Here is a 13,870-nt window from a genome sequence, read left to right as displayed (position 1 = left end):
TTTCTATAATAATATGCATGTAGCAATGTAGCTTGATCTATATAGTTAAACCAATATTAACATTTTACTATATATGATTTTAATGATGGTAGAATGTGCATACAATTTTAGTTACCTTGAATGAGATTTCACATTTAAATAAAACATTTATTTTGATAAATTCTTTCAATGACTTCAACCGTAACTATTTCTCTAAAACAAAGTAATAAATAAATAAATAAGAGTAAATTTCAGTGTTTTTTTTTATAAGGGATATAACTCAGCGGTAGAGTGTGGCATTGACGTGTCTTTTCAGGATTAGTCGTGGTCTTTCAAACTTTACCAATAGTATTCATAAATCCTCGTTTCATCTAAACCGCACTTAAAAACGGAGTACTCTAACAAATTCTACTAATTAATTGACAGATTGAACTATTTTTTTTTTCAAATATTCCTTTCCCGAACCATGCGTGTTTATGCCGGTCTTATTGTATCTGATTTGTCTGCATATATTTTCATAACCTAATTTGTTCCAATTTTGTCATAAGTTATGTCGGCAAGCAATTCTATTTGTATAAAAAAATAATATATGTGAGTTCCAAAAAAATGAGTCAAGGTTAATAGAACTGAGAAGTACATTAGTTTATTAATCTCATTATTGTGGACTATAAGAATCGAAAGTCAATTTGTACTCTTTGTTACTTTGTCTATTATAGTAAACTATTTTCACTTCACATTTATATTAACAAAAATATATTATTCTATAGTTTTATAACTCATATTTTAAACATGATCATGAACATTGTAAATATCAAAAAAAATAAATAAATAAACCTTATGATATTTTTCCAAAATTCAAAAAACTCAAATCAGATAACTTAGTTTGGTTGAGTTTTAAAAATAATTTATAAAAACAAATTACCATCTTTTATTCATTCTCTCATTAATCAAATATTAATTTATCAACAAAACTATCCTCTATTTTATTTTATTTATAAATATGTTTTTATTAAATATTAATACTTTTTAAATATTTTTATACAAAAATTTAACTTTTTTAAAATTCTTACCGAACAAATTTTTTAATAAAAAACATATTTTTTTTATACATTTCAGTCCTTTAAGTCCAAAAATACATCCAAACCAATAACATTTTCAATATTTTATCTCCTCAATAAAAATAAATAAATAAAAAATAACCCATAAGATCCATCTCAAATATGTCCCCAGAAAAATGACATGTTAAACTAAGCCTTTCGAATAAAGCATTTAAAAATATATATATATTTAAATTAAACATTAGATCCATTTAATTAGTTTAAAACAAAAAAACAAACACTTAAGATTTGATTTGGTATTAGTTGCAATTAATTAATACTTTTCATCATTAACAATCACCTACCGTATCTAATACAAGATTTAATTCAAGACTAACCTTTACATGGCCAATAAATTAATAAGGGGACCCTAAATAATGAAGGAACTTCATTTTTTATTTATTTTTATTCAAGTTTCACATTTATATGGGATTAGGTTTAGAAAATGAAATTAGTTTATTACCCGCATCCATTTTCAAAATAAAAATAAATATATACACAAAGTATTAATGTTGTAAGCAAAATCGGTTTAAGAAAATCTCAAAACCTCTGTTTCAGTATTTGTTAGTTAGTTCTATCAGAAAATTGGTTCAATTTTAGTTTTAATTGTTTGTAAAATATTATTGTTAAACAATGCCAATCATACTTAAAATTTGTTAAAAATAAGTAAATATTTATATGAAATAAATAACAACTGTATATATTGTAGGAAACATATTTAAGTAACGAAGCAAACTGATTGTTTGGTTTAATCATTTAGATTGATTTTCGGTTTAATTTTACATATTTAGAATCACTTAATGAAATTAGATTTAAAAACTAAAATTTATCTTACTCCAAACAATTTCATGTTATTCAGTTCTTTTCTTAGATAAAATAATAAATGAAAGTAAGTTGATTTTATTTAAGCCTTCTTATACCTACCTTTCATAATTAATCTCTGTTAAAATTTGGAGGTTAGATAATTTGATTCTGATATTTAAATTTTGTGTACATTATCTCTTCAGTTGGGATTTGTGCATTTTTTCTTGCACTCAATATGTTGCTTTGTTTACTCTCAACATGTTGAGTGTTGTCGGTCTTTACATTTATCACACTTGATATACTTTAAATATCTGAAGTTTTGGAGGAAAAAATCAAATATTTAAAAGACGTACGATAAATGTAAAGACTGACAACACTCGAGTGTAAACAAAGTAACATGTTGAATACAAGCAAAAATTTGCACAAATACAAAATGAACAGATTAATTCAATAATCTCTTCATCATCTAAATTTTTTATTATCATTTAAAATATTTTTATATATAATTCGAGTTACCTAAAATATTGTTGGGTTCAGCTCAAGTCTATCACTTGATAATAAGGCTGAAAATTCAAAATAAAATAAAATCATTTTTAAACAATAAATTCTTGTAAAATCCACTACAATTTTTAAACAACGTTGACAGTTATAAAATATACAATTTTTAAACAACGTTGACAGCTATAAAATATACAAAAATAACAAAAGGAATCGTAATCTTTGTTTGTATTTCTCTAAGATACTTGTTTGAGTATTTCGCTTCAGTGAGATCTTCTTCTCGTAATTAACAGTGAATTGATGTGTCTATCTTATTTTCTTGATCATCTATAAAAGAGGGGAAAACAATTATCAGCAAATGCTATCAGGTGATTTTTTGCTTAAAGTTAAAGTAAAATCGGGTTCTCAAAGAGAATGAACTCTAATTTCAAAAAGAATAATTTTCACCATAAACTTTCTTAGATGGAATGATATTTAGTCGGTTGAAATTAGTCTTTACACCATATAAATTTTCCTGTTAGATCTTCAAAAGTATTCCAAATAAGGTCAAATATGCAAACAGTATGTACATTTGCAAGTACAAAAGAATCCCAAAATCTAAACTCTTTTGTCTCCCTTCCCACATCACAATTTACATACAAATCCCCCAATTTGAGCTAATGGTTGTTACCCTTTCACAAATGAAAGAACAAAGTGAACCAATCCTAAAGTGATTTGAATTATTAGTCTCTACAACCTTTCCAATTTTATTAGCCAAAACCAACACACCTTACGACGACCACTGGTCTGGAACCGTTAGAAAATAAGTAGTCATGGCCTTTCGAAACCTTTTCTTGTATTGTTTAGGCGATACAATGGTTGGAGAAGCGTTCTTCGGACCTCCTAGTATTCCAGATGCCTTCACCCACGTCTCCAAATGCTTATCCCATGTGTACTGCCTCATAAAGTCGATGATTCCCAATACCAACTCATTCCGATCCTCATCCACCCCAACTAGTAGAGAGTAGTCCATCACGTCCACAGACTGGTCACCAAAAAAAAAGGATCAGACGAGCTTATTTGAATAACTACCCTAAATTTCCTTAAAATAAAGTAAAATTTTGATTCAGACCGCCATGTTTTTAGAGAGAATCAAAACTTTACTAATATCTAAACAACAACTTTCTTGTAATTAGATAGAAGAGAAGCTTACCGCTAGGAATGAAGTATCGTTCCAAACAGCACGCTCGAGGCTTCTCTTTGCCTTGCTTCCGAGGAAAATAGGTTTTGTTCGTAAAGTCTCTATGAGATTCATGTCTAACAAAACACTGCTTGTCCCTGTCGTGTCTGTGTTATATCGCGACCGTGCAGAGCCCTTGAGATCATAAACTCTTGAGATGTTTCGTTTATAGAAAAGGTTTTCCATCACCATAAGATCCATTTTTATTTCTTTCCCGCCTTTCATATTCTTTACGTTTACCTGTCACTCCATTTTAATATAATCAACATCACATAGATAAAACACACACAAAAAGGTTTGTTTTGGTATCAAAATCTAGAAAAAAATCTATATTTATGGCATTTGCCAAAAATTACAATAACCTAAAAGATAATCTAAAATCATGATTGAGAAAAGAAAATCAAATGAAGCAAAAGCTAAAACTATAATTTGGATCATGAGCTTCAAAATGAATTGTATATGGAGGCATGGTTTGATGAAGGATTATTTGAGTGAATCCAAATAAACCTATAATCCCATCATCAATCAAAATGATCCAACTGAAATACTAAAGAATATTTTAGCTACTAACCCAATTAAACAAGGTGTTTTTTTAGCAATTTTCTAATAAGATTGTGATTGTAAAGAACAAGGAATTTACCTGATAAATTCCAAGAATTTTGGCCAGGCATGTTGGACTACCCGAATTCAGAGAATCTGTCAAGTATTTGAAATATTCAGGTGCAAATTCCTCGAAAGATTCCAATTCGGTCTTCTGGACTTGTTTTATAATGAATCTTTGGTCAAGCGACTTTGCAAAGTACACATTGCTCTTTCCCCCTTGCGCACTCCATCTCATGCATCGGCTCATCGAACGAACGAAGTCCACTTCACTAGGGCAGCACTTCTTTCTGAGGTCATCAAATTGCTTTGCAAAATAACAAGTCACGGAGAACTTAACCTTATCCTCTCCAAAAGATATCTTCGGGTGAGAAGAACTTTTAGAATCGGAAAACAAGCTGCTAACTGCCGGAGATACGCTCTCACTCCCATAATTTCCATAGTGGATATGATCTAATTCGCCAAATGATTGCCAGACTAAAAAACTAGAAGCCATAGAATTTTCTCGACTTACCTCTCCAGTATTGCTGCCTACTGGCCTCCCAGATATCCAGTCATCGTATTCCCTAGAGCAGAGGGCGTAAGATATTATGCTAGTGGGTTCGTTATCATAGACCGCGATAACCAAATCCTTACGGCCAGTTTGCGAAAACAAGTGCCCCCCTTCGGGCATAAATGACACGGAAGAGATGAAAAATGGCATTGAATTAAACTTTTGGCCATCCCGAGGCAATAACTGGGAGTAAGTCCTCTGCATATTCCGACAATCTCGAGATGCATGGAATGATCTGAATGTTGATAAATACAATGAAGAGGGAGGTACCCGTTTTCTTACCCTGTCTTGAAGACTCAGAGCAGAATCAAAGGAATAAACCCTAGCAGGTGACATTATCCTCTGGAAAGTCGGATTCTGGGGCTTTGGGCCACCACCTGCCCATGCAGAATCAATCGTTTCAGACAAATTAGACTCGACCGACTTCATACACTCCGTGGATGTCAGTTGGACCTCAACTTCCCTCTCGGGATTTGGTTTATGTGGTTGCTCAGTAGTCAAGCAGGAATCTTCCTTCTGTTCTTGATGTATATCATCATCCCTTGGCAGCAATTTGTGAATATTTTTGTCCCCTTCCGGAGAAAGGTTACAACTGCAATCCTTAGACGACAAACTTTTAAACTCCTTCAGTTCATGTCCAAGCTCAGGATTAGCACTCTTTGTTTTCAATAGAAATTCCAGAGAACTGAGCTTATGTCCCCATATTTGTGAATTGACTATAAGAGATCGCCTGAGGCGGTTAAGTTCAAGTATATCATCAGCAGATTGAAGGAAGTCCTGTTCACAAGAATACCATATAAACCTAAATCAGAAGCATAATATATTTAAACTACATTTGCAAAACTGTTGACATTTTTATTGGAAACAATCTCATCGTGAATAGATAGAGATTAAAATTTTATTCAGTTGAACACAACGTTATTCTCACCTCATAATCCTCTCTCTCTTGAACGAGCTGATCTTTGAAGTCCATTATGTGGTCAAGCAACTCGTCTCGATCAGAACTTTGGTACCCAAGGGAACATTTCTGCTCCATGCTGTCAATGAAAACAGACAACTGGGAGTACAGGTCTTCCATCTTACCCAACAACTGCAAGTGGAAAAAATATTTAGTCTACGCGATGGAGGAATTTTACTAACCTTAAAAGGAAAAAAAGTGAGGTCTTAACCATAAGCTAGCTTGAGTCATGAAAACAAAATTTCAGGATCAATAAAACAATAAACACCGAATATATTTATTGAACTTGTAATTCCTGTTTAAAAATACTTCAATAATCATATGCCACGGGATCAAAAAAATGAAAACTTAGACTAAGAGAGCACTCCAGTAGACAAATTAACTTCTAGGGTTATTTGAATAACCAAGTGACTATTTTCAAAACCTTGTTTGATGTAGGTTATTGAAAATCAGGTTATTTGGAGTTATTTAGGTAAAAAAGACATAAGGGGTATAAAGTTATAATTATTATTTTTTAAAATAGATGGCATCTGGTTGATGATTTGAAAGATATGATAGATGAGTAGATTAATGATTGGATAGTGGGTTAGTTGACATCAATCACAAATAACCCACATCAAAAAAGGCCTAAGTAGAGCACCTCAATAGCCTCTTTCCTAAGCCACTCCTGTTGAAAATGGCCTTTGAACTCAAGCACTGAAGGGGGCAAGTGGACGGATAGGATATCAATTGGGGAGTAACGAAAGAAAGCAATCATACTCCCAAACCTGTAAAAGAAAAAAAATAAGTCAATTCATACATCATCATTAACCTCCAGAATTATGACATTGCATCATCTAAAATCTAAATAGAAAACATACCCATAAAAGCGGAGACAGTCCTTTTGTAAAGAATGACCACAGCTTGCAACCCGATTAGCAGTGGCATGATTAGAAAAACTAAGCTCTAGAAACTTCCCAAAAGAAAGTCCCCAAGCAGCATCAGACATAATGACCCTACGAGTGGCTGGAGGAAACCCATTGATATGAGCACACTTTAGGCATCGATGCCACATCCATATCTTTCCATCACGCTCCCCAGGTAGCTTTACAGAGAGAAGGCTTCTAACGTTTATCGTAAGATTTCCCTGTTGATGAGTGTAACATAGCACATGGGCTTCAGCTGGCTCTTTACATGTTCTACAACTGGATATCTGGAACAAGTAAGCAATCAGTCATGAGTCAACCAAAGCTTTCCTCAAAACTTGATTCTACAAATAAGAATAAGAAATTTGACCTACCTGATCAAATAGATCATCTCGAAGATACCTCCCTAAGGGTTTATCGAAACTTCCATAGAACTTAATGCGAAGCAGTCGAGAGCGTTCACATACAGATCCACTTAATACACATCGACTGGAAAAAGACACCAGTATGCTCTGGTGGCTGTCTGCTGCAGAATAATATTCATTTTCATTAACAGTTCTTGGTTCACAATCGTGCGACTCTCGATCCTCTTCGCCATCGAGTTTGAAAATTTCTTGTTTGGTAGAATTTCCAACATCGTCCCAAACTGCATGGCATGCTAAATCATCATCGTACATTTCATCTGGTAGTTTGTTCTCTTCATTTTGCAGCTTCCAATCCACATCCTCCATTATAGATGGAGATTGAGGAGTATCAGGAATTATCGATATTGCATTATCAGGATTCATCCTATCTGGTATAGCAAGTGAAGGCTTTGTAGAAATTCTGGGTATGCTCGCACCCTCATCTGCGAGGAAGGAAGTCTCCAAGGACAAATGATAAGCTGCAAAAACCGCATACTGGACAACATGTTTGATCTTCTTCAGTTCTTCACGGGATGAACCTTTCAAAAGGACCTATAAAAGTTATGAATAAAGCTATCAATAGAAGATCTATCTTCAAGTGTTAGTAGACATGATTAAGAAATAGAGTTCATTTCTCCAATAACCTGGTCAATACCATCTCGTAAGACAGAGTGTTTATAGAAGAAAGATGCATCATATAAACTATAAAGGGATCTTATAAATGGATTCACTGATACAGTAAACATAAAAAGGAAAGGGGCCAGTTTCAACATTGAAGACATTGAATCTGTTTCAGTAACCATTCATATACTGTTTGGTTTCAGCCTTTAAGAATATTAAATAACTTGCTTTCAGTCTTTCACATTCCTGGTGTCCATCACAATAACAGATATAAGGAAGATAACAATCCAAATGTTTTATCTACACTCAAAGGCACCTGTTGAATTTATGATTTCAAAACAGCACTTGCTATAAACATTCCTAGAAGATGGAATTGGCCATTTTAGTCACATCCACATGCATGGAGAGGAGTTTCCTGGGATCAGCTACATAGTAGCATCCTATTTTTTTTCTTTTATGGAAAATGCTTTAACATCCCTTGAAAAAGGCATCTTTAATATATAAAGCTTATTCATCTATTACAACATATGTTCTAAATTAATTATTGGTAAATAATCAAAAGAAGATAACAAAATTTGCGAAAGGAAAGATAATATTGAATCCTTAATAGTAGCAATACCATCTTCAACGGGATCATACAAACCTTTGTTAAAGATTAGTGGGCAAGTTCAACACTACAGTGAAAGATTCATGCTAAAGTGTAGGTCCTAATAATTATACTCTTCTAAGTGATAAATAAGTGGTTGCCTTCAAACTAAAAAGTGTCCCATTTCACTTCCTTTTTAAGGAATGTAGGACCCCGTTTCTCAATTTGCAAGACGCTAATCAATATGTGCATCATAGCAATGCCATTATGTATAAAAGAAACAGTAATCACGTCAGTTACCACATAGCAGACAAAGTAAAACAAAAAGGTCACCTGAATAATAATAATTTAGATCAAAGAAAGTCTAGAACCACAGAACTAGAATCAAGATAATTCTACATCTGCAACTAACAAATTATGGAAGCAATGTAGACAGTTAATCAATAATACAACTTAAATTCCTGCACATATAGGTAAGTTAACAACAATGGGACAGTTATATAACGGTTATTTTTATTCAGGCAATTCAAAACTAAGTGAGTTCAATATGGAATTACCCAGGCAATTCAAAAGTAAGTGAGTTCAATATGGAATTACCGTGCAACCCAGTCGCCTGGGGCAACCTTCAAAAAACATCAAGGTTTTGATTGGCCTCTTGTTTAGCTGATTAACACTTTCAAGATCTTCTGATACTTTCTCCAGACGGAATAGTTCACAGTTTCCTAATCTTGCTGCTGAGAGGTTATCAATTGTTGGAGTTATTGAAGCCCCAGTGCACCTGGCTATACGTTCCAGTAATGGTCTTTTCACATTTAATACCAGTGAGATCTCCTTAGCCAAGAGATACTCTTGGGCATAAGAAGCTACGCTTTTTTCAACAAGTAGCACATTAGGACGACGGGCTTCTATCTTCGATACAATCAGTTTCAGGTTATTGATCTCCTGTTTGAAGATACAACAGAATCAGAACTCAATCTCAGTGTCCTATCCTCAAACTAAAACAAAACCGAGAAACAAAAGCAAAGGAGAACCTGGTCAAGTAATGTGGTGAAGGATGACAGCTGATTGGGCACTCGTTGGTACTCAAGTGCTCCTCCCAAAATAAGTAATCTTGGGTTTTTGTATTGCGAAGTCATCCGCTTGTGTTTTATGTTTTTCGTACAAACTATTCCTTTAACAAGTGCACTGGCACCAAGAAAAAATTAATATTCAAGACTTGTGTTAGATTAGAAGAAAATCCCAAAATATCATATAGATGAGATATACCTCTCTTTAGGACTTCCAGATGCTATACACTTAACCTTCACATAATCGACAGGATCCATACTACCTCCTCTGCTAGTGTCTGGCCTGACAAAATTTCCAGCTTGCCATGCCACACGGGCCACTATGTCCAACCAGTCATCTTCACTGTTTTCTTTTCCTACTTTGACACCCTCTCCCTGTAGCAGTTGAGAGACAAGAGCCCTAAAATGCCCCTGTACCGCAGTTCTCAGAGGTTCTTTTGGTCCACCAATCTGCCTTTCCTTAGAAGAAAACACCCCAGAATCCCCAATCTCATCATCCTCATCGTCATAAGAAAATAAATTACTTTCTATTTCAACAAAATCATCTTCAGGTGGTGGAGGTAGCCAAATGAGGCTATTATTATCAAAGTCCAGTGGTTTTTGAAACTTTTCATACTGGTCATCAAACATAGACATATGATCAGTAGTACATTCATTGGTACTCTCCACATCCTCTGTTTCTGGCTTTTTTATAACAGACATCATATCATTACCACTTTGGGATTTTGTTGTTCCCCATTGCTCTTGCTGTACAGGATGTCCACCTCTATTGGAAGTAGTATGGATCCTGGAGGGGCTATCAAATGAACTTGATCCAACAGACTTGAAACTATAAAAGTCACGTCTAAGGCTAAGACTACTTGAATCCATATCTGAGCTGTCATTACAATAATCACTTGATAAGCTGAAGAAGGATCTTGCTGAATAATCTCCTTCTTCCTCATCACTCCTACAATAAATGAAAAACGTCTTAATATCCACCCAATAAGCTGTAAAATCCTAGTTTCAACCAAATAACCGGTGAACCATGCACTTTTTGAGAATTTGTTCTGAAAATGGATGATTATATAAATATGTGAAATTTTATGATGAAAAACTATCGATGCAATGCAAAATGAAAAAAATTATACAAACACTTTTATTGTCGTGTCTGGAAACATTACCAGGTATATAAATGTTTGGAAACAAAATTTAGTTAGCGATTTTGTATCTATCAGCTTGAAAGAAGAAGAAGAAAAATCGACTAGAGGGGAATTATCTTTACCTGCTTGGAGAACGATGAACCGATATAGGTGAAGGATGACCACTAAGTGGAGCAACACTGTCTCTGATCTCAGCATGGGAGGAATAACCACTCATTCTTTGAGCACTAAAATTTGGTGATGGAGGTTCAGGACTCTGCGAGGGAGACTCAGAAGGATAAATTTTCTCACAATCTTTCCACTCACCATGAACACTAGAGATTTTCAAGCAAACTTTGCAATATTTAATATAATTCTCAGCATCTGCAGCAGTTCTTTTAATTTCTGTGAAGCCAACATCGAAACAGCTCAACTTTCTTACGCAATTCCCACAGAACACCCTGCCACAACTTCTACAGTGATATCTAAGGCAAGTATCTGCAAATTTGATTTCACAATCGTAGCACATATAGGAACAACTTCTGTTTCCCGACATATTTGACTCAGTGGATAGAAAATTCAGATCAGTTGGTACCCAAGTTATCCAAGACTTGACTTTATCTATCCAATCAACTAGCGAGTTATCAGGTACTCCCATAGAAAGCAAATTATCCAACCAAGTATACCCACTAACTCCTCTTCACGATTGAAAAAAGAAAAAGAAAAAAAACTGAGATTTTGTTTTGTAAGATCTGAAGAAATTTTATGAACCTGATGATAGAAAGAAAATCTATGATTCCCACAAGCAAAAAAGGTGGGTTTTTTGGTTACAATAAAATTTCTATTTTTAGGTAAGATGTATATAAAACCCCTCCTGAAATTAGAAAAAACAAATATCAGTGGAGGCAAACGGAGGAGGCGACAGATTATTAATACACAGAAGACTGATTTGATTGTATGGAAGGAGACTCAGTTAAAGTTTGAATTATCCATATCCCAGATTCATCATGATCAAAACCCAGAATTGAATCAAGCATTAGAAGAACAAGATCAGAATCCCGATATGAATCCAAACAGCAAATCGGTTAAAGGTATATGTAACAGTAAAAAGAGAAAATCTAAACACGGCAACAAAAGCGTGAAGAGACGAAACTCGATCTTTCAGTATTAAAAAACCCTCAGATCAGAATAGAAAAAGAATCAGAACGATCTGAAAGATGATGATCTTCAGTATAATAAGATGAAATCAGATGACGAATAGGATTAGAATGAAAAGAAGAAAAAGGAAGAGTACGGAGAAGCTTCCCTTTCTGTTTGAATCGATAGCTCGAATCTCCATTAATACACACTGGTTTTCCTTTTGCCTTCAAATACAAAACCACAATTTCACTCTTCCTTGATGAAATTCTTAATCTTTCATTCCATAATTCTTTATATATTTCTTTAATTGCATTACTGTTCATCCACTCTCTCTCTCTATCAACCTTTATCTTCCTTCTTTCAACTTCTCTTCAACCTAGGGTTTATTTGCTGTCTCCCCCTTTCTCTTTTTCCCAAGACCCTGTTTGGATTTCACATTTCAAATTTTGCATTTTCTTAATATAATTAAAAATGGATATAAAAACACTACCAACGTAGTCCAATGATAAAAGTCGAGTTAAGTAGACCAAAATGTCACGGGTTCGGGTTCGATTACATCTTAAAACTTAAAACGGTTTCGAGTTTAAGCGAATTATGTCATGTTATGAGGTGTCAGGCTAATTCTTTTTTAATTAAAAAAAAAAAAGTTTATTAGATATTTACATTTTATGAGTCAAGTTGGATATAATTAAAAAGTATTAAATTTATCTTCTTTTAAATAAAGAAATCTATATGTTTTTGTTAATAAAAGTGTTATATTCAATATTTATTTATTAGAAAAGGATATGATATTATAATATAGGATTTGAATAATATTATTTAGGAGATTACATTAAATAATAATATATAAAAATAAAATGGTAAAATGATAGTCAACGATTGGTCAATAATGGAATTATTATATGAATAAAGTGTTAGAATGCACAGTCAGCACCATTTTGGATTCTGATATTGACTTATTTCTAACGCCTTCCACTGGCATATTTAAATATTATATATAAATATTAATATTTTTAAGACTATATATAAATATAAAATATTTTAATATTTAATTAATTATTTGAATTTTAGGCCTTGTTTGATAGTGGTTTTTAAAAAAAGGAAGAGAGAGAAATTGAATGATATTGATAATTTTGAAGAGTTAATAATTATTTTTTATAAAAATATTTAAAGGGTATTAATATATATAAATAAATAAAATATAAAATAATAATTTAAAATATAAAATATTTTAGTATTTTAAATAATGAATTGAATGGTTTGGTTAACAAGAGGAGAGTAAAATTAATTTGATATATATATATAAGTGAATATGAATTGTATATATATTAAATTCAAAATTGTAAAGGTCTTACCTATAATATTCATTCTATATAAATTTATTCAATTTTATTTCATTAATATTTTATTATTCTCAAAATCTCCAACAAACTAATTAAATTATGTTTTCCTTACAAATGTTAGATACACGTTCATTTCAACTAATATGAATCATAAAAAAATTGTATTTTATTTTTAAAAATTAATATTTACATTTAATGTGTTTTTAAGAAGGAATCGAAATTTAAGATATTTGTTATTTTATGTAAGATTTTTTAATTGAACTGTTACGATGATTTAAAATCTTATTTTGATTTATAAAATATAGAAAGATATTATATATGTTGTTTATATTATAAATAAACATTTATTTATATTAATATGTTTTTTTACTTTAAAAGAGGAACAAATTGATTTTGATTGAATTTTGTGTAACTCTTTACTTATAAATTAGAGAAACGTGTTATTTTGTTTATATTATTTAGTCTTGATTTATTTAATTTTCATCTATCACCTAACATTGATGTGGGGCAGGTGAGATTGGACATGTATAATTAAAATTAATTTTAATTTTTCATTGGAAAATAAGTGAATATTAATGATCAGATTAAACCAACTACAATAATATTAATTTTTTAATGAGATTTTACAAACCAACCTTATTATATGAACTTACATCTTATATATTCATAAAGAGAGTATTATACGTTAAATAGATAGAAAACATTTTTTTACCGACAAGAATTATTAATTTAGTATATTAAATAAGACTACCCTCTCTTTTCTTATATCAAATTAGAGAAAGAACAAACAAAATAGGTAAAAGAAGATGTAATGATAGAAAAATATATATATATATAGTATTAGAATTAGTATTATGGATCGAAATCTTATAAGTTTTTTTTTTAATTTGGATTTGTTATATATATTCGACGATTGTGGTGAATTGTGATAGATATTGGGTGAATTTGATATAAAAAAAATGCACGGTCTTGTAA

General features: G+C 32.1%; 1 protein-coding gene across 1 annotated transcript; it reads right to left on the bottom strand.

The window, feature by feature from the left end:
• Positions 1 to 2,858: 2,858 nt before the first annotated feature.
• LOC124934384 (putative 1-phosphatidylinositol-3-phosphate 5-kinase FAB1C) lies at positions 2,859 to 11,911 on the bottom strand. Its single transcript, XM_047474908.1, has 11 exons — positions 10,556 to 11,911; positions 9,491 to 10,240; positions 9,256 to 9,409; positions 8,822 to 9,166; positions 6,988 to 7,569; positions 6,569 to 6,900; positions 6,349 to 6,475; positions 5,679 to 5,840; positions 4,238 to 5,527; positions 3,571 to 3,837; positions 2,859 to 3,402 (listed from the first exon to the last, which is right to left on the bottom strand). The coding sequence occupies exons 1-11, from the start codon at positions 11,068 to 11,070 to the stop codon at positions 3,148 to 3,150; spliced, it is 4,779 nt and encodes a 1,592-aa protein (XP_047330864.1). The 5' UTR covers positions 11,071 to 11,911; the 3' UTR covers positions 2,859 to 3,147.
• Between the last annotated feature and the right edge of the window lie 1,959 nt (positions 11,912 to 13,870).

The sequence above is a fragment of the Impatiens glandulifera genome, chromosome 4, assembly GCF_907164915.1.
Source record: "Impatiens glandulifera chromosome 4, dImpGla2.1, whole genome shotgun sequence".
In the NCBI taxonomy this organism is placed as follows: Eukaryota; Viridiplantae; Streptophyta; class Magnoliopsida; order Ericales; family Balsaminaceae; genus Impatiens; species Impatiens glandulifera.
This window is presented reverse-complemented; position numbering and strand designations above follow the sequence as displayed.